A 21,275-nucleotide genomic window follows, 5' to 3' on the forward strand; every position below is an offset into this window, starting at 1 on the left:
ACACATGTTGGTGAGCAAATCCAATCCATCATGGACAGCAGAGATATGCAGACACCTTTGGGGTAACTGGTCCCGGTGTTCTCGGCCTATCATGTCCATCCTGTGTCGGACGGATTCACACGTCGAAGTGTACGTTTTGCATTATTAGTGCAGTTGCAGAGGGTTCAGAGTACAGAGTGTGCAGTGTTTCAAACCGGTTTGACATAAATCAGGGTGCAGCCCCCTAGACTCATAACACCAAAACCATGATTTATATAGTGTCCCTTTAGTAAGCTTTCCTAAATAAGCAGTATGTTTATACATATACGGTCTGCACTCTAGTAGAAAGTATGATAGGGTGAGAGGTGAGTGAGAGTTGGAGGTAGGATAGTACTTACTAGTCATCATACATGATGTCCACATTGCATTTAGATAGTATTGTAAGAAATGATAAAGAGATAATGTGTGAGAAAAGTAGTGGGATTAATGTAATTTTGATAACCTCAGGGGGATTCTAGGATATGTGAGATTGATGAACTGAATTTTGCAGTATTCAAGTTAGGTAATAAAAAGTGCGCGAGCAGGATCTGTGGTTGCATTTTGTTTAACAAAAGGATGGATGTGAGCTGTTATTTTATAATACTGTTCAGGCTGTTCTATAAGCTTTGATGCACAAGGTAATAAGGAACTAAAATGGTAGCTTGATAGAAAGATATAACTGAGAAAGGTTTTTTTTAGGATGGGATGACCATAAATTTAAAGGAGGTTGCGATGATACTAGTATAGAGAGAGATTAGCGAGATTAGTGAAGCAAATTGATTTAGGCTTGAGGAGATGGGAGTGAGGAGTAATGGGGGGCGCAAAAGGTCCACTGAGTGCAGAAAATTGTTTGTAACCTTTGTGCTCTATTTTCTAAATTTGTTTTTTTTTTATTCCAAGGGAATGTGAATTAATCACATTCCATAAGGTCTGTATTTTGTTTTATAGCTTATCCTTTTTGTGATTATTCATCTTCTTCTGCAATTGGTACACCAAGCATCATTTCAATTCAGCACAAATACCCAATTAGCAGCCAAAGTGTTAAGAGCATAATGTTTTTTGTTCAACAGTGAAACTTTGATAGATATGAGAAGCATATTTGCATCTAAAATTATTTATTTTTGTTCTGTGTAACATAAGACAAAATAGCACTATGCATATAAATCCCCATATATACAATACAAAAATCATTAAAACAACACTATAATTTGTATGATATTGGGGTTCCAATAATTTCACTTTATGTTTTTTTCCTTTGCTTTGATAGGGATGGTGTCAGTTTTAGATCTAATGCAGGGAGGATTCCCATCAAGAGCCTCATTTCACGAGCTGTACAATATGTACAAGAAGTATATGCCTGCAAAAATGTCTCGACTGGACCCAAGACTTTTCTGCAAGGTATTTCTTGTCATGAATAGCAATTTTAATTGTACCAAAAAAATCCTTTTCATGCTGTGTAAAATCATCTAGTAAAACTGTTCATGTTTTAATAATTTATTGTGCGCTTTGAAGACTATTTTAAGAGGTATAAATTCAAGCCTATTAATGTGTTTCTTTTATGTTACAGGCTCTGTTCAAAGCCTTGGGCTTAAATGAAAATGATTACAAATTTGGGTTAACGAAGGTGTTTTTTAGGCCCGGCAAGGTAAGTATCTGCTTTTTTAATATTCAATTTGGTCATTCCAGAATAAGGATGCTGTCATTTAAAATCATACGATGATTTATTCAACCTGTGATATTAACCTTTCCTTTTATGTGCAAATAATTATTCCTTTACCCTTGAAATTCACATAATGCGTGTGTATTAAACGAATTATTAGTCATTGTGAATGTTCACCATTATTATGCTAGAAACAACTGAGAAATTGTATCTTTACATTCCCAACTACTTACCTAACTTGATGGGTTATATTTACATCCAGAAGCGTGGTTTTAGTTTATATTGCGATCCTACGCATATTCCTGATAAACTCTGGACGACTGTTTTGGCCGTCTTTGGGCCTCGTCAGCGAGGTGTAGCTGATACCCCCTAGGCACAGTGAGCACGGGGTCCATGTCTGGATTATCCTTTTGAACATTTTAGCATAAACCTGAGAATGAAGATAATATACTTGTTAATGGAAGCACATATGTCTTGATCTTTTGGATCTTTTTAAATAATAAGGGTTCCTGTGGTGCAGAGTCAGAACTCCTTTGCACCTTTGAGTCTGGTTATAAAATATAATTATATTATAAAATATAAGCTTATTGTATTTAATGAGAACAAGTCAATCAAACCAAGTTCATCATTAAGTAAATGCACCTGTGGCAGTAATTTGCATTAAAACCAGTCCACTTTAAAGAGGATGTGTCACTTCTCTGAATTGTTAATATTACATCTACCTATCCCCATATTTAACAAATATGTATGTTTTAGATGTTAAAAATAAACTTAAATGTAGATATTTATACCTCTTTATCCTGTAACAGAGTGCTTCCATTTTAGGTCTGACTCTGTCAGTCATTGTCATAAGCTTTGCACCTTGCACCTGGCAGTCAGCATAGAGGAAACATACAAAGAAGGGTTGAAAATATGCATTGCTTCATTTGTAATGTTTGGTCTGACTTTGAATTCTGATGTAATTTGCTAACTATTTAACAAAGTGTACATTTGAAAGAAAACAGATCATCTTATGAAGGACTTAGCACATGTTATAAGTGATTTCAAGTGTTTTTTTCAATCGTGTAAATTCAAGTGAAGGGAAAGTTCCCCTTGCATCATATATATAATTAAACATATCAAGCTTCAGATTCACTGTCTCAAAATAAGGCCAGGGACTATTGAAAGTTTTTAGAAAATTGGGCAGACTAGATGGGCCGAATGGTTCTTATCTGCCGTCACATTCTATGTAAAACCTGATGTCTTATAAAAATAAGATTCGGCACAATCACCTGTATTCTAACTAAATATTAGTTTCAGCCAGTGCTGCAGTGGTTTGTATAATTAATTTACAAAAAAGAAATGCCAGTTACACTTGTTGGGATAATACTTGTTGACATTATCAGGCTTGGTTTCAACATCACCACGCATGATATTACTGCTTTGTTTGATGGTGTAATGCATTGAGACAGACATGCTTGTGCAATGGTGGATTAAGACAAATAATTTATGTCAATATCTAAAGAACTTTTACATTTTTATATTAAGTTGCTGTTCTTTTTCCAGCAAACAGAATAAGTGCTTTGTTGCGTTTTTATTAGCAATGCTAAAAGGAGGGGGCTTCTATATTATAAGTGGTGATAAAGTGCAGGGTCAGCCAGTGGTGGCAGTATATGTCTGTATACTATCATACCAACCCACATTTCAAATGGACAAAGAGGGGCACTTTAATTTTAGTGGTGTGAGTGGACAAGACCGTTCTGAGAAATTTTAGGTGACTTACTAAGAACAATGTATGCAACTAAAATGTTGTTTAGAAGAAGAAGAAATTATCTTATTTACAAAGAGTGATTTTAAAACACATTGCAAAGACACATTGTTTGGAGTATTATTGCTATGACGCTCTGGTATTAACTCAGACACACCAACAATATGGAGCTCCTAGGAAAGAGGGACATTAGGACAAAAAGGAGGGATAGTTGGATTTTTGCCCACATAGGGGACTGCCTTTCCTAAAATAGGGATACTTGGGAGGTATGTACTATGGTGTTACTACTATTTAGTTGCATTATTTAGTATAGTCTACTATTCAGTTTTCATATTCCCTTTTTTATTTGCTTGGCTCAGGGAAGTAGACTTGTTTGTTTGTTTTTTGTGCGTGCGTGCATGTCCTAAATTCTCTTTTGCATCTTGGCCCAGTGTCATGTAAAGCTGTATTCTTTGTTGAAGCTTTTGCTTCAAATGGAAATCATTTGCATTTTTTTAGAACCTTTAATCCCTCCCATTTCCTTTATTATTCTGAAAGCCAATTAAACAACAGTTTTCACCGTTTGGTCTTTACACTTCTTCTTGTAAACATGAATATTCCTATACATGATACCAATTTACTAAATATTATCCTTCTGTTCAGTTTGCAGAATTTGATCAGATCATGAAGTCTGATCCAGATCATTTAGCTGAGCTTATTAAGCGTGTGAATCGTTGGCTTATCTGCAGTCGCTGGAAGAAGGTCCAGTGGTGTGCGCTGTCAGTAATAAAATGTAAGTACACTTTGCATGGGCACATTTGATATGGAGGTTTGATAAAAATGTATTTTCTATGAACCCTTCGAAAAGCTACTTTATTATGATTTCTTAATATAGCTCTAACATTTTACATGGCGCTTAATACTAGACTTTTAAGAAATTACATTTTTAATTTGGCATAAGAAGATGGACCAATTCAGAATATAGGATGGACACTGCTAGCAATCCTATTATATAAATAATTGGTTCCAAAGCTGTTCAAAAAGGTGTTGTTGATTTCACCATTTAAATGAAACCGCAAAATCATTTTTATAGTGGACATTTGGAGGACCATGCTGAGGACTTCAGAATAATGGGAATGCAGACTCAAATATCTTTGGTTAAAACATCTTTGGTTAACATAGTTCATTTGAAAACATGGAAAATGCTTACAGTTCCTAACATTAATTCATTTTAAATTCAATTGTTCATGTTTGAACCATGAACAATTCAATCTGCTGTGAATAACCCTCTTAGAGAAAGAAAACAAGAAAGCCATTCAGGTGAAGGTTAGACTACTGCAATTTGATTGTAGTTCAATGGCACATTGGGGAGGTGCATGTTGAAGGACCTCTTAAACATTGGTCAAGGAGAGAAATTTAAGGGAGTTCCAGAGATAATGACAGCTGTGTAAAAGTGAGAGATCTCAAAGAGATCATAATGGAAGGCTAATAATATATAGACCTTATAGAAGTTATTATATCAGAAAGGTGTGGGGCAACAGATTTATGAATGGCTTTGTTTATGTGAAAATTAAGATTTAAAATTAGTTTTTGAAGGAATTTAGAGCATGAGAAATAAGTAAAGAGTTACTTTAACCCCTTGTGTTGGGAGCCTTTACCATGTAATATGCCATATTGGGAAATTTGGAGAAGTCCTCCACCGTTTTAAGTAAAGACAGTAAAAAAAAGCATTTTACTCACTATGAATCTTTCGTGCCCCATCCGACGTTACAAGGTTCACACACAGTGGTCACACTCACAGAGAATCCTGTGATTGGACTTATTGCATCTCAGAGCGCATATGCGTGCTCAGAGCCGGTGGAGGGAAGGGATGGGGAAGACAGAGACAGAGGTGGGAGGGAGCACCCACAGTGAGGGAAGTTGGGAGAGGAGAGCTATCTTCCCTTTGCAGGTGCTCTGCCTGCAAGAGGAAGATTTTTATCTCTGTTGCCAGAGTGCAACATTAGATGCCCCCGATCCTCTTTACATGCTCCCAATATTCATTACATTCCTCCATTCTTCACTACTAACCTCCCAACCACAACATGCCCCACTATCCACAATAAAACCCCTCATCCACATTAAATGCTTCCCTTCCACATAACATGCCCTCCTTCCACATTGTATGCCCCCCATCTACATTACATGACACTACCCAGATGGCATGCTCCCCACATCCAGATTACATTACATGCTTCCCAAATGGTAGTCGGCCACTTCCCTAGAGCAAGGATCTTACAGACTGCAGTGCGGCCAGTTTTGTTGCTGTCTCTCCCCCTCTCCCCTGCCGCTGTTTGTGAATCCGACTAATGGAAGCTGCTTATCCCTATTTTTCCTTAAAATAACAGTCCACTCCTACTCCTTAGAAATCATGTTATATAAAATATAAATAACAACTTTCAACTTGATGGACTTTAGTATTTTTTAAACTTGAACAACTATGTTACTATAACAGTGAAGCGTCTATTATGGGGGAGGAATGCCATGCTGTTCGTGCATGTACTTTGATATTTCTTTTTTTATCATTTCTTATAATATTTCTATTATTTCCTTTCCAGCATTTTTAAATCCCTTTTTAATTCAACAATCTTTTTCAGTTACGGAAATGTGCACCAGGCAGTCTTAACAGAAGCATAGTTTATAATTACATCTATCCTTCCTATATACACACATGGCCTTTTGAAAATCACATTAAACTGTATAGATTACTGAGATCCTCTTTTCTTAGTAAGTTAATGGTAGAGCTACGATTTGCTTAGTAAGATCTGTCTTGTTCTGCAAATCATACTGAAATGCAAGGTGCATTAGTGAAAAGATTGCATTGGCACACCGGTTCACATTATTGTGCAAAGCAGGTTATATCTGTATGTTTAATAGAATGTGTCACAAAGTGTATGCAAATTCACTCTCTCTGGAATAACAAGTACAAGCTTCTAATAATCAGCCAAAATACTAAGGTTTTCTGTTTCAGTTGTTATCAGTCCATTCAGATAACGCAATCTCTAAAGATGCTATTCTATGGGAAGAGCAGGTTGACACATTGATTATAGAATAGCACTATCCTATTATTCCTTGTCTTCATTATACCCCATAAGGCTGTATTAGAATATTCAACAATCTTGGCAATAAGAAACAGAACACGTGATGATGGCATTTGTAAACACATTTGAGAGATATTACAATATATACATACAAAGCTTTACAGTCACTAACCGGGATTACTCTTTAGTGAATATTATTTCTTGAAGTTGTAGTATCAGGTTGGGGTTTTGTGCCATGCTCTACATTGAAATAAATTGCAATTTAGCAAACTGCCATAATACCTATATGCTATTGACATGGGTTCTGAACTAGGCTGGATCCTTTAATGGGATTTTCAAATGCCTTAGATTTGTTTTGGAACAATCTTATTGGTATCCATGAGTTCCCGGTACGATTGAAAGAATGATAGCATCTCCAATAACATATTTTTGACAGTGCACCATATTTGGTGTTAAATATAATTAATACACTAGGGTGCAGGTTAAGTATTGCAAGTTTGGGGGTTAATGTGGAGGGTTCAGGTTTAATACAGCATGGAGTAGTTCATGGTTAGTTTAGTAAGTTCATATAAGAAATTTGTGTTCAGAGTTGGACACAGTGTGTTTACAGGTATGTATTATTCTTAATTAGCAAACCATTAATTTCATCACAAATTGCATGTGCATCTTTTTATTAAAATAAATATACCCTATGTACTTCAACTGGACCTTATCCTAAATTGGTTACATGTTTGTACAGGATAGGGTTTATCACCACATATACAAGTGCTTACTCCTATTTAATTTCAACCTTCTGTTTTAGTGAAAAACAAAATTCAATACAGAGCCTCTGCGTGTGTTAAAATGCAGAAGACTATTCGGATGTGGCTGTGCAAAAGAAAACACAAACCCCGGTAAGCTATTATACTGAATTTAAAATTACTTGCCTGACCTTATCTATGAAGCCTGGGAACACATCTAGGCATGAAAACCTTTCCTGTTTAGAGGCTACATTGGACCAGGGCTTGACAGGAAGAGCATTACCCTGGCGGTTCTCTCACGCAGCAGTGTTGGAACTGGGAGGAAGCGATAATTGATCACTCCCTTCCAGCACCAAAGTGCCGCATCAAGAGAGAGGGACAAAGGAGCCAGCAACATACACCTTCATATCTCAGTGAACCCCAAGGAAGACATCCTCCTGCACACAAGAGGTATGGAAACAGAAGGGTGGCTAAAATGTGCTTCACTCCACAGCAATTATTTCTGTCGGTGGCAGTGTATGTCTAGAAATGTGTGTTTGTGGCAGTGTATGTATGGAAATGTGTATTTGTAGCAGTGTATATCTGTGTGTATTTTTGTATGTGTTTCAGAGCAAATTTTTATCAGCCACAGCGTTAAAACCACCTGCCTAATAGCAGCAGCCAAACAGCTCTGATGCATCAAGGCATAGGCTGCACAAGACCTTTAAATGTGTCCTGTGGTATCTGACACATTAGCAGCAGATCGTTTAAGTCCTGCAAGTTGCATGTTGGGGCCTCAATGGATTGGATTTGTTGTTCCAGCACATCCCACAGAAGCTCAGACGGATTGAGATCGATTGAGGGGAATTTGGAGGCTAAGGCAACACCTAAAAACCTTTTGTCATATTCCTTAAACCATTCCTGAACAATTTTTGTAGTGTGGCAGGGTGCACTAGCTTTCTGAAAGGGGCCACTGCCACCAGGGAACACCATTATCATAAAGGGGTGTACATAGTCTGCAACAATAGGTAGGTGATGTGTGCAAAAGTAACATGTACATGAATACCAGGATTCAAGGTTTCCAAGCAGAACTTTGCCCAGAGCATAACACTGTCTCTGCTGGCATATTTTCTTCCCATAGTACACCATGCTGCCAACTCCTCCCAAGGTAAATGACGCACCCGGCCATTCACCTGCTCTAAAAGCAAATGTGAATAATCAGACCAGGCGACCTTCTTAGATTGCTCCATGGTCCAGTTCTTATGCTCATGTCCACACTAAAGGTGCTTTTAGTGATGAACAGTGGTCATCATGGGCAGTCTGACCAGTCTGTGATATGCAGCCCCATACACAGCTCTGAAACCTTCCTATCATGGCCAGCATTAAGTTTTTCAGCAATTTGAGCTAGAGTAGCTTTTCTGTGTGCACCTTCGCTACCTACATGCATTAATAAGCATTGGGCACCAACTGCCCTTATGCCGGTTCGCCGGTTGTCCTCTTGCACCACTTTTAGTAGGTGTAAGGATTGCTTACCTCTCCTACAAATCCCCCAGTGCTCTCTTTGATACTGAACCTTTGTGAGCTTCAGGGTTTTCTGGGACTCAGGATTCAGGTTCAGGTGTTTTCACCAGACTGAATTCGGGTCCTAATGGCTAATTTGGCGGACCAAATTCATCTCACAAAAATTACGTTTGCAAATATGCTAATAAGAATTTCCACTGTCCATTTATCATAACAAATTTACTTATGATGTGGACCAATAGAAATTAAGCTCAAACTATGTATACTTACGTCTCCCACTCCTTGTTGCCCTGTTGTGGCTCTAGTAGCCCAAGAGTGCATTCTTTGTATCTCCTGGTTTTTGATATTGTTTGTTTATTCAATTCTCCTGTCCCTGGTGTCCTTTGACCTTGGCTTGTTTTAACATTTATCTGTATCTCTCCTGTCCTTGACCTTGGCATCCTCTCTGACTCCTCCACCATTAACCCTCTCACTCTTAGGACCAGGTTATGGAATGTATATTTATTGTGTTATAGTCTGTGTTCATAACTGTGTATGTTTGGAAATGTGTATTTGTCTGTGTGTATGTATTTTTGTGCATATCTGTCCATGTGTGCCGGTGGGATCCAGAATATTATTTTGCAATGGGCTCTGCAATTTCCTTTGACAGCTAGCACACTTTATGAGAATCACTAAGATAATATTCTGAGAGTGGAGCATTCTGTTGGAAACGGCCATTGGTTTGCATGGGTTATTAAACCACATTTAGAAATTTGGCCAATAATATCTATTGATATGCAACATTCAGTGTTTTTTCTACTACCATAAAAAGTAGTATAGTGCATTGTGTGCTTTTATTTTTTATGTGGAAAACTCACAATAACAGACTGATTTCAGGATGTAGAGCGAAAAAGAGCAGGTGTTCAATACCTATGAGCAGGAAGACAGTCATCATAAACTTCTAAATTGAGCAATTCATACCAATCAGCTGGCGGACTGAATGATATGCTCCCTCTACAAACACCATAAATGTAACTGCTGTCATTTTGCTTCTACGCTTTAGCAACTATCTTTATTTTTGCAGATGCCTTTCATTTCATGTTGTAAGCCCATCAATACATCTCCGCTTAGATTCATATTAGTACATTGAAATGCTTCCCCAAAATCAATCACAGTAATGAAGTGTAACCCTTCTGAAATGGCACAATGTTTATTCCTTTTATACTGCCCATGAATTTTTATATTTCTATTTTACCTTTTTTTTTTTTTTTTGTTAAGGTTATTTTTTTTTTTCATTGGAACAAACTGTTTCAGGAATGAAAACGTGCACCAGGTAGATTTAATGTTATAGCAGGATCATTTACTGAAATCTGAATTTCATGTTTTGTTTTGTTTTTTACAGCATTGACGGTATGAGGAAAGTACGGACACTAAAGACAAGACTTGATAAATTTAATGAAGTTGTAAATGCTCTTAAAGAAGGGAAGCAGGAAATGAGCAAACAAGTGAAAGACCTTGAATCCTCCATTGATTCTCTGCTTTTTAAGATAAAGGTAAGAAGCTGATCAGATGTGCACTGAATTGCTCCAGGTACATTATTTGAAAAAGAACGTTATGCAAAATAGACTTCCAGAAGTCGCAAAATACTGTATATAAATGTCTTCACACTGCCTGGGCCTGTGCATGCTATTTGTCTCTTGTAATTGTATAAAAAGACATAAATTGTAATGATGGCCATAAAACATTCATCAATGATGATATTCTTACTGTGCTTGAAGTAGTTTACATTTTTGTGAGCAGGTACAAAATGTTGAAGTGCTGTTTGAGTGTTTGTTTTTACAGAACATAACACAATATAAATCAAAATCTTACAGGGTTACTTGATCGGGCCATCAATTTTTATTTTAACGCTTCTCTCTGCTTTGAGATATATATGACTCCACTACACCCGCATGTGTTATGGGTAAATAATATATTTCTGCAGAGCTTAATGGAATAATTTCTTTTTCTATGATTTGCGGTATATTTGCCTTAACATTCAAGGTGAAGAGTTATATTCTTATAACATAAATATTTTGACCATCATTTGGTGAATATGGCAATTTTGGATGCCTGTGAATGCCTTGTCCCGCTCCTCTGATGGCAACTTTCACCCCTTCTCTGCTCTCATTTCTGCATCCATACGTAGGGTTTTCTTTAGGGTTTACCCAATCTCTTGGAATAACTTTTCACATCCTATCAAAATTTCATTTGTTCTCAGACCTTTAACCCCTTAAGGACCAAACTTCTGGAATAAAAGGGAATCATGACATGTCACACATGTCGTGTGTCCTTAAGGGGTTAAAAAGCTGGTTTCCTTATCAAATAGTGTTTACTAATACAATAAATCCTCTCCAAACATCAGCTTACCACAACTTCACTCCACACTGCAAATTTGTAAACACACAATGTGTAAACACATACATACACATGTATAATGTACATATTTTAGTTACATATTGTTTAACCCCTTAAGGACACATGACATGTGTGACACGTCATGATTCCCTTTTATTCCAGAAGTTTGGTCCTTAGGGGGTTAAAGTACACAACGCACATTAACTTGTTATTTGCAATGCTGATCTTACAGGCTGTTGCTGCTGAGAGAGGCCTTGATTTATACGGACACTATAGGCACCCAGCTGACTTCAGCAATGAAATGGCAATGTTTACATACTCACTGCCACTAGAGGTGTTTTTGCGAAATAGTCGAGTAAAACTCCACCGTTTCTTTCGGATTATCTCAAGGTGACCATCTGATTGGCGCAGCTGCACATGCACACTAGCCTCCTGATGCTCTCCTATGGTAGATCTCAATGATCTCAGCAAAAGAGACGGGCCTTCTGCAGATATATCACTAGTTTTTCTAACAGTGTTGAATCATTTGGAAAGCTTATTAAATCGAGGCCAGCCTTTTGCATATGTATATCAATGAAAAGTATCATGTGCAAAGTGTGCACAATCAGTTTTAACTAATAAAATAAAGCTAAATAATCGCCTAGATAATGCATGGGTTGGGTAGCTGTTCTACCTCCCATGCAGATCCTTACACAGAACACTATTGTGTACACACTGTATTTTGCTGTAAAAAAAATCACGTGATTCTTCTGATGTGGAAAAGCCCAACATGAAATAAATCTTGTAAACAGACATTAAATAAGAGTAGAAAACCTTAATCTATACCAGGGATACTGCCGAATTAACCTTAAATGGAAGATTTCTTTGTAAAGCATATAGGGAGAAACCTTTTTGTATTTTTCTATAGGAGAAATACAATTTAAAAAAAATACCTAATATTTCTTTAAAAATATTTTTAAAAACAAATATTCTTGTGATCATATGCACATTTGCACTTTAGCATTCTTACAGCATGCAATATATACTTTTTATCATCAATCGATAGCATTAAGTGTCTTTTTGCCAGTAGCTAGGTGAATGTGCACTATTTTTTTTTATTCTAATTGAAAGGTTTTGATAAATGATGTACACTATTTCAATGTATATTGGACTGGATTCTGGTAATGTATTGCTGAAGCAGACCTCCTATGCCAGGAGAAGATTTATTACATTTAAGTCCCAGTCATACTCCACACAGCTGCAAGCTGAGCTGCTGGCAGATCATTTTAACAGCTGTGCTTGTTTTCTACATGCAAAATGAAGCCGTATTAGCAACAACACTGACTGCATATATGCAAATTGTTATAATATAGCACTGTAATGGGTAATGAGTTTAATCCATTCCTGAATCATTAGTATAAAAAGAAATTGATGGATCACGGTCACTGCCATCACTTATGAATGTTATCGTTTCATAAGGAAAGTTTTTTTTTTTTGCCATTCTTAAGGAAATGTTTTAAATGAATGTGGTGGTCTTTTATTTTCAGCCATCTATTAACAGGCTGAGAGTGATGTGAATTACAGTCTGACCAGAGTTTAGAGAGCCTTAGGTTAAACCTAAAAGTCTTTTTATAGTGAATGAGAGTGTCATCCTCAATTATGTTGCAATAACTTTGACTTGTAGTCTCTTACAAACAATGATGGTGGCATCATGCAATTCTTGCAGGATTTTAGTTACATTATCATGTTGCATGTCTGTGAATCCCCAGCATGTGAATCCACCACACAGTACAGTACAATGGAGTAAACCTACATCACTGTAATTTTATGAAAACCAGCTTGAATTGATTTATGCTTTGTGGCAATAGTGCATTATTCTGCGTGGCTCGGTATGTCAAGTGGAAGACATGGACTATAAAATTATGTATTTGGTCAGCAACCATATTTTTGTACTTCTCTGCATTTTTATGATGCTTGACTATTCTTACATGGGCAGTCACAAAGCATTTGCACTACACCTACTCTACCACACGGTAGAGTTTATGTTGCTACGAATACCTTGGCACATCCCCTAGTAAGTAGTCAAACTGTTTCCAAATTGCTGCCTGGTTCACTTTGGCACCTTCACTCCAACCTCCACTTCTGCAGTTGTTTAGGGATGTCACCTCCTCATGCATTTGGATAAAATTAATTGACTGGGTACATCAGCTAATGCTATCAGCCTATGCATTTCATCCAAATATGGATGAAATATAAAATATCTCGAGCAGACATATCGGAAATGGGGCCCAGACTGGAGGTTATTGTAAATCCATTTTAAAATGGTTTGGCATGGGATGGTATCAGGGCACTCCTAAATTGCTTGCCTAAAATTGTCCAACATAGCTCCAAACTTTTAGCAGAGTCCACTAACCCTGTTTCTCAAGCACTCAGCGTGTCCCACGCCACTATAATGCGTCTTCCCTGCTGTCTTCTCATTCTAACAGCAGCACATATCACATTGTTTTCTGATGGATGTACTGCTGTTATGGCAACTACATCTCTTTTCAGTTCATCTGTGCTATATTGCTACCAAACGTGCACTTGCACATCCAAACTGATGCAATCGGTCTTTTCAGGCCAGTATATTCTACAACCACTAGACTTACCGACATTTTTTTTTTTCAAATTGTGTTTCTAGTTTCTGTGTTCCTAATATTAATATGGTCAGTGTTTGACTATTCTGTTTTCTGCTGTCAATTGACTTAATTTGATTGACTTAAAGTTTTAGTTTTTATGATTTTTTTTGTTATCCTGACCCAGCAAGTTACTTGCTTATATTGTTACAACCACCTTGGTCTACTTTTTTACTTCTTTGGCGTTGTACTTGTTAGTCCTGACTCTCTAAGGTCATAGTATTTCATGTTAGTGTTCTACTATTCTATCCTCCTTGTGTAAAGTTGATCTATGTTTTTGTGTTGGGTTGTATGATTCTAACACTTTTTTCTAAAACTGTTTTTATCAGATCAGGTGACCTTATCCGCCACATAAATGCTAGCAACTATACCACTAAAATAGTGAATTATACACATGACTCTTAAATCTGGCTAGGGCAGTGTTCCCCAACCCAGTCCTCATGGACCACCAACAGTCCAGGATTTATGTATTTCCCTGTTTTATTCCAATGGAGATACTGACAAAACCTGGACTGTTGGTGGTCCATAGGGACTGGGTTAGTGAACATTGGGCTAGGGTGTACTTTAGTTGAAGAAGTCTCTTATCTGTGTCAATTGGGAATTCATGTTTGCCACCTTTATTCTAGCTTTGTATCCAGATTCCTGTCTTAGACTCTAGCGTTGTATTGACATACTTGTGTTGACCCCTTTTTCCATTGCCCTTTGTTCTTGCCTTCAGACCCTTTTTTCTACCAGCCTAGACATGCATGGATTTTGACTTGAGGATACTAAATACAAAATAGTGAAATATGGTGATAATCTCCTTTGGGATATGACCCAAACAGAAATTACACTTACCAATTTAAATTATTATTATTATTTTTGGCATTTATATAGCACCGATGTTATAGGAAAAATAGGTTGATGAGGACCCTTCTGAAACGAGCTTACAGTCTAGGGGTATGAAAACAGTAGGAATGGCATTGAGGAGATAGCAACCACACAACAATGTTGTTAAAGCTAGTACATTTAGGGAATGTGAGATGAATGCTGTCATGGACAGCAGTTGGTTTATTGATGTTGCATACAGAGCGTGCATTCCAGTGGGAAATGCGAAAGAAAGACTTAAATGGAGGGTTACATGAGATAGGTGAAAGATTGGTGTAGTTTATTTTAGGTTATGTAGGTTAGCAGAGGAGGGCACAGGGTTTGAAGAGACATCACCAACTGCCAGGAGAAGAAGGATAGAAAGGAAGAGGTGGGAGTAAGATTTAAATGTTTCAGGTGAGAGTTTGTATTATGGAGGATTAAAATGATGTCAGCAGGAACAGGTAAGCAGATAGAGAGATTTTAGCAATGAGAGAAGTAATGGTAAAAGTGAAAAATAGCAGGGAGAACATTATTATGAGAATGGGGAGTTTCTATTATAGATAAGGAGATTGGATGGGAAAATGAGTTATGCGACCCCCGGCGGGCGGCTCTTTTCTTTGTCACTATATTTTTTTACAAGTTAGGTAGCACTATTTTGATTTAAGTATATTATTTGTAGTCTATAGGGATTTTTGGTGCAGGTAGGTAAACAGGGTGCTGAGGTAAACAGGGATAGCAATTATTTTTGCTCTTTTACTTATCCCCTGAATCCCAATATGTCTGAATCGTCATGATTGAGAGACTCTATGTGGTGGATAGTTTAGAACGGTTATGTTCTGTGTGTACTCTTAGTCCTCCCTCCTTTCCTTTCCACTTTACTCCCTATGAGGTGTTCCTCGCTTGGGTGCTGGAGTCTCTCTTTCTTTACCTATATTAGCTTTTTTCTTGTGGATTTTCCCATTGAGACCCTGTACCTTTCTCTAGTAGGTGGTATATTATACAGGGGGGATTCTTCTGGTTTACCCCATGATGGATATCATGAGGCGGCTTTCTATACAGCAGTATGAGTAACTGTTGTGACTCCACCTTTTTCCTCCATTCCTTAGACCCAATTAGGCTTACAACTTTAATATTGAGCTATTTTTAGTCTATTACCTTTTTAACATCACAATAAAAGCTAGGGTTCTTTTTAAGCTAACTTTTCCCATCCTTTTGCTCTCCCTATTAGTGGGGTGTATTGGGATTTTTAAAATTATCTTTCTATTATCATATGATAGAGTGTATGGGTGAAGGGTTAGTTGGCATGCAGTGTGTCATATGAGCAGGTGAGGAGAGGCTAATAGTCATAATTGATGTGTTTTCAAGTACAGGTAAATTACCACCCTTGCCATCTACATTGCATTTTTTATTGAGCAGCTATGCATAGGGCAGGTGGGTTTTTACCAAAGCAGAATTTTTCCATCCTTTCTGCCCAAGAAGGCAAGGCAATATAGTACATGGCTTATTTTTCCACACCCTGCAGATATAGTAGTTCCTTGATGTGTCTGCTCTGTCTCTATCCCCTGCTGTACAAATCGGCTTTTAACCAGGACTAAACCATAAGGATGTGCACACACGTCTCCCCGTAGTCAAATAAGCCTCCTGGTTTTATGTGCTGCAAGGGTTACTATATGTACCTTCTATACTTGATCTACAGATGTTTTTTTCATCTTATATGTGCTGAAATGCATGCATTATTATTATTATTATTATTATTATTATTATTAATACTACTTATAAACTGATTATTCATACATTTTGTGAACTTTTACCCATTTGTTTTCTTATTTTGTAGTTCTCCATTAATCAATTAATAATAAACATTTTTTTTTTTTTAAAAGGCACTAACTGAGATTTCGGCTCTGTATACCAACACAACTCTTCAGCTGTTTGTGAAGACCACAATTTAATTGCTTTTCAGTAAAAAATAATTTCCGATATGCAATATAAATTCTCAATTTCTGTGACCTTTCATGGTGCCCTTTTGTCATCTATAGCACTCTTTATATGATTAAGTCCCTTGAGTGTGTTTGTACTAAGCTTGAATATTCAGTGCTGCACTTGTATATAATCATATAGCTACTTATAAATCTTCAGTGTCAGTGTAAACAAACCTAAATGAAAAGCATGTCCTTAAAACTAAAGGGCATAACATATTTGTTACTGGTTTCTAAGAATTGTGTATGGATTTTTTTTTTCTTTCAAGTAGACAATTATTTTTTTTGTAAGCAGATGATCAGCTGGCAAGCAGATGATAAGATAGTACTGTGATGTCTATCTATTTGTCTCTGTACAGTGACTTTTGCAGATAATGTATGACTATATATAATATGTTTATTATGTGTAACTCAGTATAATACATTTAGCATGTTTACCTTAGAAATTACATACCTTATATTTGTATACTTTCCTTGGTCTACCAAACTGATTATTTTTCTTGAACTGTATCATTGGTTGTCAAACTATTTAGTTATTCTAGGGGATTATATCGAAATTATCTTTTGTATTTTTTTTCTCATTGCCACACTGTGGTTAAAGCTCAGATATAATGACTTGCTGTTTTTGCGTTGTTAGCTCAGCGACAAACTTTTGCAATCATTGAAGCAGTAACCCATTACAGAGCATTATGATAGTTTAATTTGAAACATTATTACAGTGATCACTGGAGTTGTGATCCAGCTGTAACAAAGACACGAGTCGATGCTTAATGTAGCGTAAGATGAATTAAAAAAAAAAAAGACTGCTGTAGAAACATTTTGTTACATATTAAAGCAGTACTAATGTTTGAATAGAGTTGATGTCTGCTATTATTTTTGGATGACTTTGACAATACAACTTGTTGTATGACACCGCAGAGTGTCAGGATTCACAATCTTTGCAATTGCAATGTGCCAAGGTCTTATGTTTTACACAAAAATTTTGAATAAAATAAAATACTGGAATAAAATATTGAAAATGAATGTACCTTTTTTTGGCAGAATACCATAATGACCAGAGATCAGATTGACAAAGAATATGATGCCTTAGTGAAAAGCTCTGGCCAAATGCTAAGTGCTCTCCAGAAGAAGAAAAAAGAGGAAGAAGAAGCTGAACGTTTGCGTCGTATTCATGAAGAAATGGAAAGGGAGAGGAAACGATTAGAGGCTGAGGAGGAACGCCGTAGAAAGGAGGAAAACGACCGTCGATTGTGAGTAAATCTAAATAAGAAGCATTTGTGCTTATAAAGGTTGTGTGCACAATGTCTATATTGTTTATTATGTGTATTGTAATTTTATGCAGCTCCCAACCTTTGATTGGTTTTCTTGTAGAAAAGCAGAGATTGAGGCAAAGCGAAAACAGGAAGAAGAAGAGAGGAAAAAAAGGGAAGAAGACGAAAAGCGAATTCAGGTTGGTATTTTAGGAACCTGGCATGAATTATAATTAGAAAATAATTATTTCCTCTCCTGGCATGTCATTGCCTTTAAAATTGAGCTGTGCAGCTCGTCGCATCAGTTGCATACTTTATTAGTCTTGCATAAGTATATTTTGTAATTCTAGACGAATATAGTACACAAACATTTCTAATAGCCTTGATTTATTCCGTTTTGTTCTGTTTATTAAGAATAATAGCGTATGCTAAAAGATAATAAATGGTGGTGTTTAATGAAGGGACCTCCTAGTACACCAACTGACATTTTGATATTATTATTTTAGTGTTTTTGTTTTTCATAATGAAAATCTGGCCTGCGCAGATAAGCCGTTATTTTGGGGACATTCTGTTTTGACTAAAACCCTTTGAAATGGTTAATGGTTTTAAATGTGCAGAAGATGTGAAAACAGAATACATAGTACTGACTCCATCTTCTTCTCATAGTGATATGGTCTTCCACTGTGGGCATGTGCCTACTTAAAGCTGCACTATCACTTTATAATAAAAACTGTGTTTAAAATGACAGCTAATATTTTCTCTGGGCAAAAAATTGGTTGAGGCCGCCCATTTTCTGTCTCGTGATTTAACGAAGATTAGTTTATGTTCAAAATCCTTTCACTAGCTATCTAGAACATAATATTAGGTAGATGGGCATAGATAGACATATGCTCTTGGCAGACTTTTATTTAAAAAAAAAAGAAAACACTTTTACGTAGTTCTATAGAGCTAATAATGAAAACATAAATTAGTTGTGAAGGTTGTTCAAAACTGATTTATATATTTATGTGTATATAAATAAATCAGTTTCAAACAACCTTCAACATTTCAACACGAGATAAAGGCTGCTTTACATTATATGCGTAGCATCATGTAGAAGTGGCTGGAATAATTGTAACATCACAGAGTAGGAGTGGGCTGGTAGTCAGTCATTCCACAAGCCTCACCATAAAAAATGTTAAGTGATTATATTCAGCAATGAATAAAGTGGTAGATGGTCTACTTACATATTATATTTCATACTGTAATGTCTATCCTCTACAAGTACCTCCAATTTAATGTCAGCTATAAAGTTGGGAAGGACTGGCAACTTTGTCCTGGGGGACAAATGCAAACAGATTATTTTTTTTTTCCATATCAAACTCATAGATTCCATAGCACAGGAATTATCCTAGTTGGCCATTCCTGGCCAGAAGAGCAGTGTGTGCTGTGTGACGCCTACAGTACTTTGCTAGTAGACATTCCAACATACTTTTAGTTACTGAAATCACAGATTCCATAGCACAGGAATTTTCCTAGTTGGCCATTCCTGGACAGAAGAGCAGTTTGTGCTGTGTGACACGTGCAGTACTTTGCTAGTAGACATTCCAACATACCTTTAGTTACTGTTAATAGGAACAATACTGGTCCTGTCATCTTGCAAGTACAGGTGATCAGTACTATCTATATAGATAGCGAGTACCTTGGGCTGGGTGAGAATTGATCTTCCAGAAATGCTACCTCCGCATAAGGCTTTAGCTACAAGACTTGGTGCTTGTTAAGTAGGAATCACAGTGTGATTTGACAGGTAAATAACTCATTTGTTAGTAGTTACATTTTTGTTGTTGCATGTATATATTATAACTTGGGAGATTCATCATGGGTAATTTCATGAAGGCACAATGAATTAGCCAGAGAAAACAATGAGTATTATTCATTAACTCATTCTGTCTGACAAAGCAAATTTTCTTTTAAATGGCTTCGTCAATAAGCAAAACTGTCATTTCTGTGGTACAGAAATTCCATGGATAATTCATCAACGACAGTTGCACCCTACCAAATGCACCATCTGGGGCGGTGTGACCTTACAAGAAGCTATCAGGCGGAAATTTGAATGCTAGAGCCTCAAATGTGAACTTATGTTATAGACAATGCAATCGAAAGAGCCTAACTTTGCAAGGTGGCAAATTAATCTCATTTAAAAGGTCACATCTTCAGTACCTAGTCAAACAAATCTCCATATGTTAAGAATTCAGTGTATGTAATATCACTGACACTGGTTCATTAATTAAAACGTTATTGACTTCTCAAATCCTACTCTGAATTTTGGCCCACCTTGTACATTAACCTATTGGAACCGATCATCTGTCTGTACATTTAGGAAACATTGGTCAATTTTACAACCTTGGTCAATTTTAATGTATCAGTTAGCTGTACATAACTCTCTGTTTGGCATTCAGCAAATCGCTAAAACAGCACCATATCATTCAAAGACATTATCTTTGTTGAAATGATCAGCTTGTATGTAAATAGCAAAGAAAAGGTTTATGCGTCACCTTTTTACATATCTGTTTTTTCATATACATATTTAGTTTACACAGGAAAGTTTGAGATAAATAATTTTGCTTCTACAATGCTCTGTTAACAAATGTCATGTTTTTATGGACCTGTGCAGGCAGAGGTGGAGATGCAGCTGGCACAAGCACGCGAAGAGGAGTCACAGCAACAGACTATCCTTGAACAGGAGCGCAGAGATCGGGAGCTGGCTATGAGGATTGCCCAGAGCGATGCTGAGCTAATCAATGAGGAATCTGGCCAAGATGCATCTCTCCGCAGGTACATTGTCATTTGTTTGACCCACTCTATCTTATCTATCTGTCATCTGCACTCGGATATATATTTCTGTCCACCCAGACAATATAACCATTCTTTAAAAGGAAGCAGTACTTTAGTTTCTCAAAGTGACTTTGTTGAACTGTGTTGGTAAGTTAGATGTGGAATTATTTCTTTCACATTATACAATGCCTCCAGCCAGTCTGTTTTGAATATATTACCTTATAGCATCATGCAGCCTGAATCTCCCAGTACAAAGCAAAGAATTACTTTAATCACTAGTCTCCTTAACCCCCTTATTCCCAGAAACAGAAGGGAATTAAAACCGCTTAAAGCCAGGGCTGAAGGGATTTAATGAAGATCATTCTAATTTACCAAGTCTTGGTTTTCTATATGTTCTTATTTAAAGAGTTCTTTTGAATGATGTGAATGGTGTATGTTTCTGTATTGTGTGCCCTTGCAGCATATGTGTATTTTTACCTTCAAGCACATTGTGGAAATAATGCAAACCAGCGTTCAGGCGTCTCTGATGTGCAGTGAGATTTACTGTGTCACATCATTCTCTCTTGTGACGTTCATGCTTTCACTCATTCTGCCGCATGTCATGACAAATCATTTACGTACCTCTTGTTCCT

The 21,275-nt window shown here is 36.8% G+C and overlaps 1 protein-coding gene across 5 annotated transcripts in view; it reads left to right on the forward strand.

The window, feature by feature from the left end:
* The window catches only part of MYO6 (myosin VI), a 257,778-nt gene that overhangs the window by 204,987 nt on the left and 31,516 nt on the right, over positions 1–21,275 (forward strand). For all 5 annotated transcript variants that reach the window (XM_063443007.1, XM_063443009.1, XM_063443010.1 and 2 more), the window contains exons 21-28: positions 1,286–1,416; positions 1,586–1,663; positions 4,068–4,197; positions 7,287–7,377; positions 10,106–10,256; positions 17,621–17,829; positions 17,951–18,029; positions 20,483–20,643. In XM_063443007.1, the coding sequence (XP_063299077.1) occupies positions 1,286–1,416; positions 1,586–1,663; positions 4,068–4,197; positions 7,287–7,377; positions 10,106–10,256; positions 17,621–17,829; positions 17,951–18,029; positions 20,483–20,643 (1,030 nt within the window). The remainder of the gene's footprint in view (positions 1–1,285; positions 1,417–1,585; positions 1,664–4,067; positions 4,198–7,286; positions 7,378–10,105; positions 10,257–17,620; positions 17,830–17,950; positions 18,030–20,482; positions 20,644–21,275) is intronic.

Source organism: Pelobates fuscus, chromosome 2 (genome assembly GCF_036172605.1).
Source record: "Pelobates fuscus isolate aPelFus1 chromosome 2, aPelFus1.pri, whole genome shotgun sequence".
In the NCBI taxonomy this organism is placed as follows: Eukaryota; Metazoa; Chordata; class Amphibia; order Anura; family Pelobatidae; genus Pelobates; species Pelobates fuscus.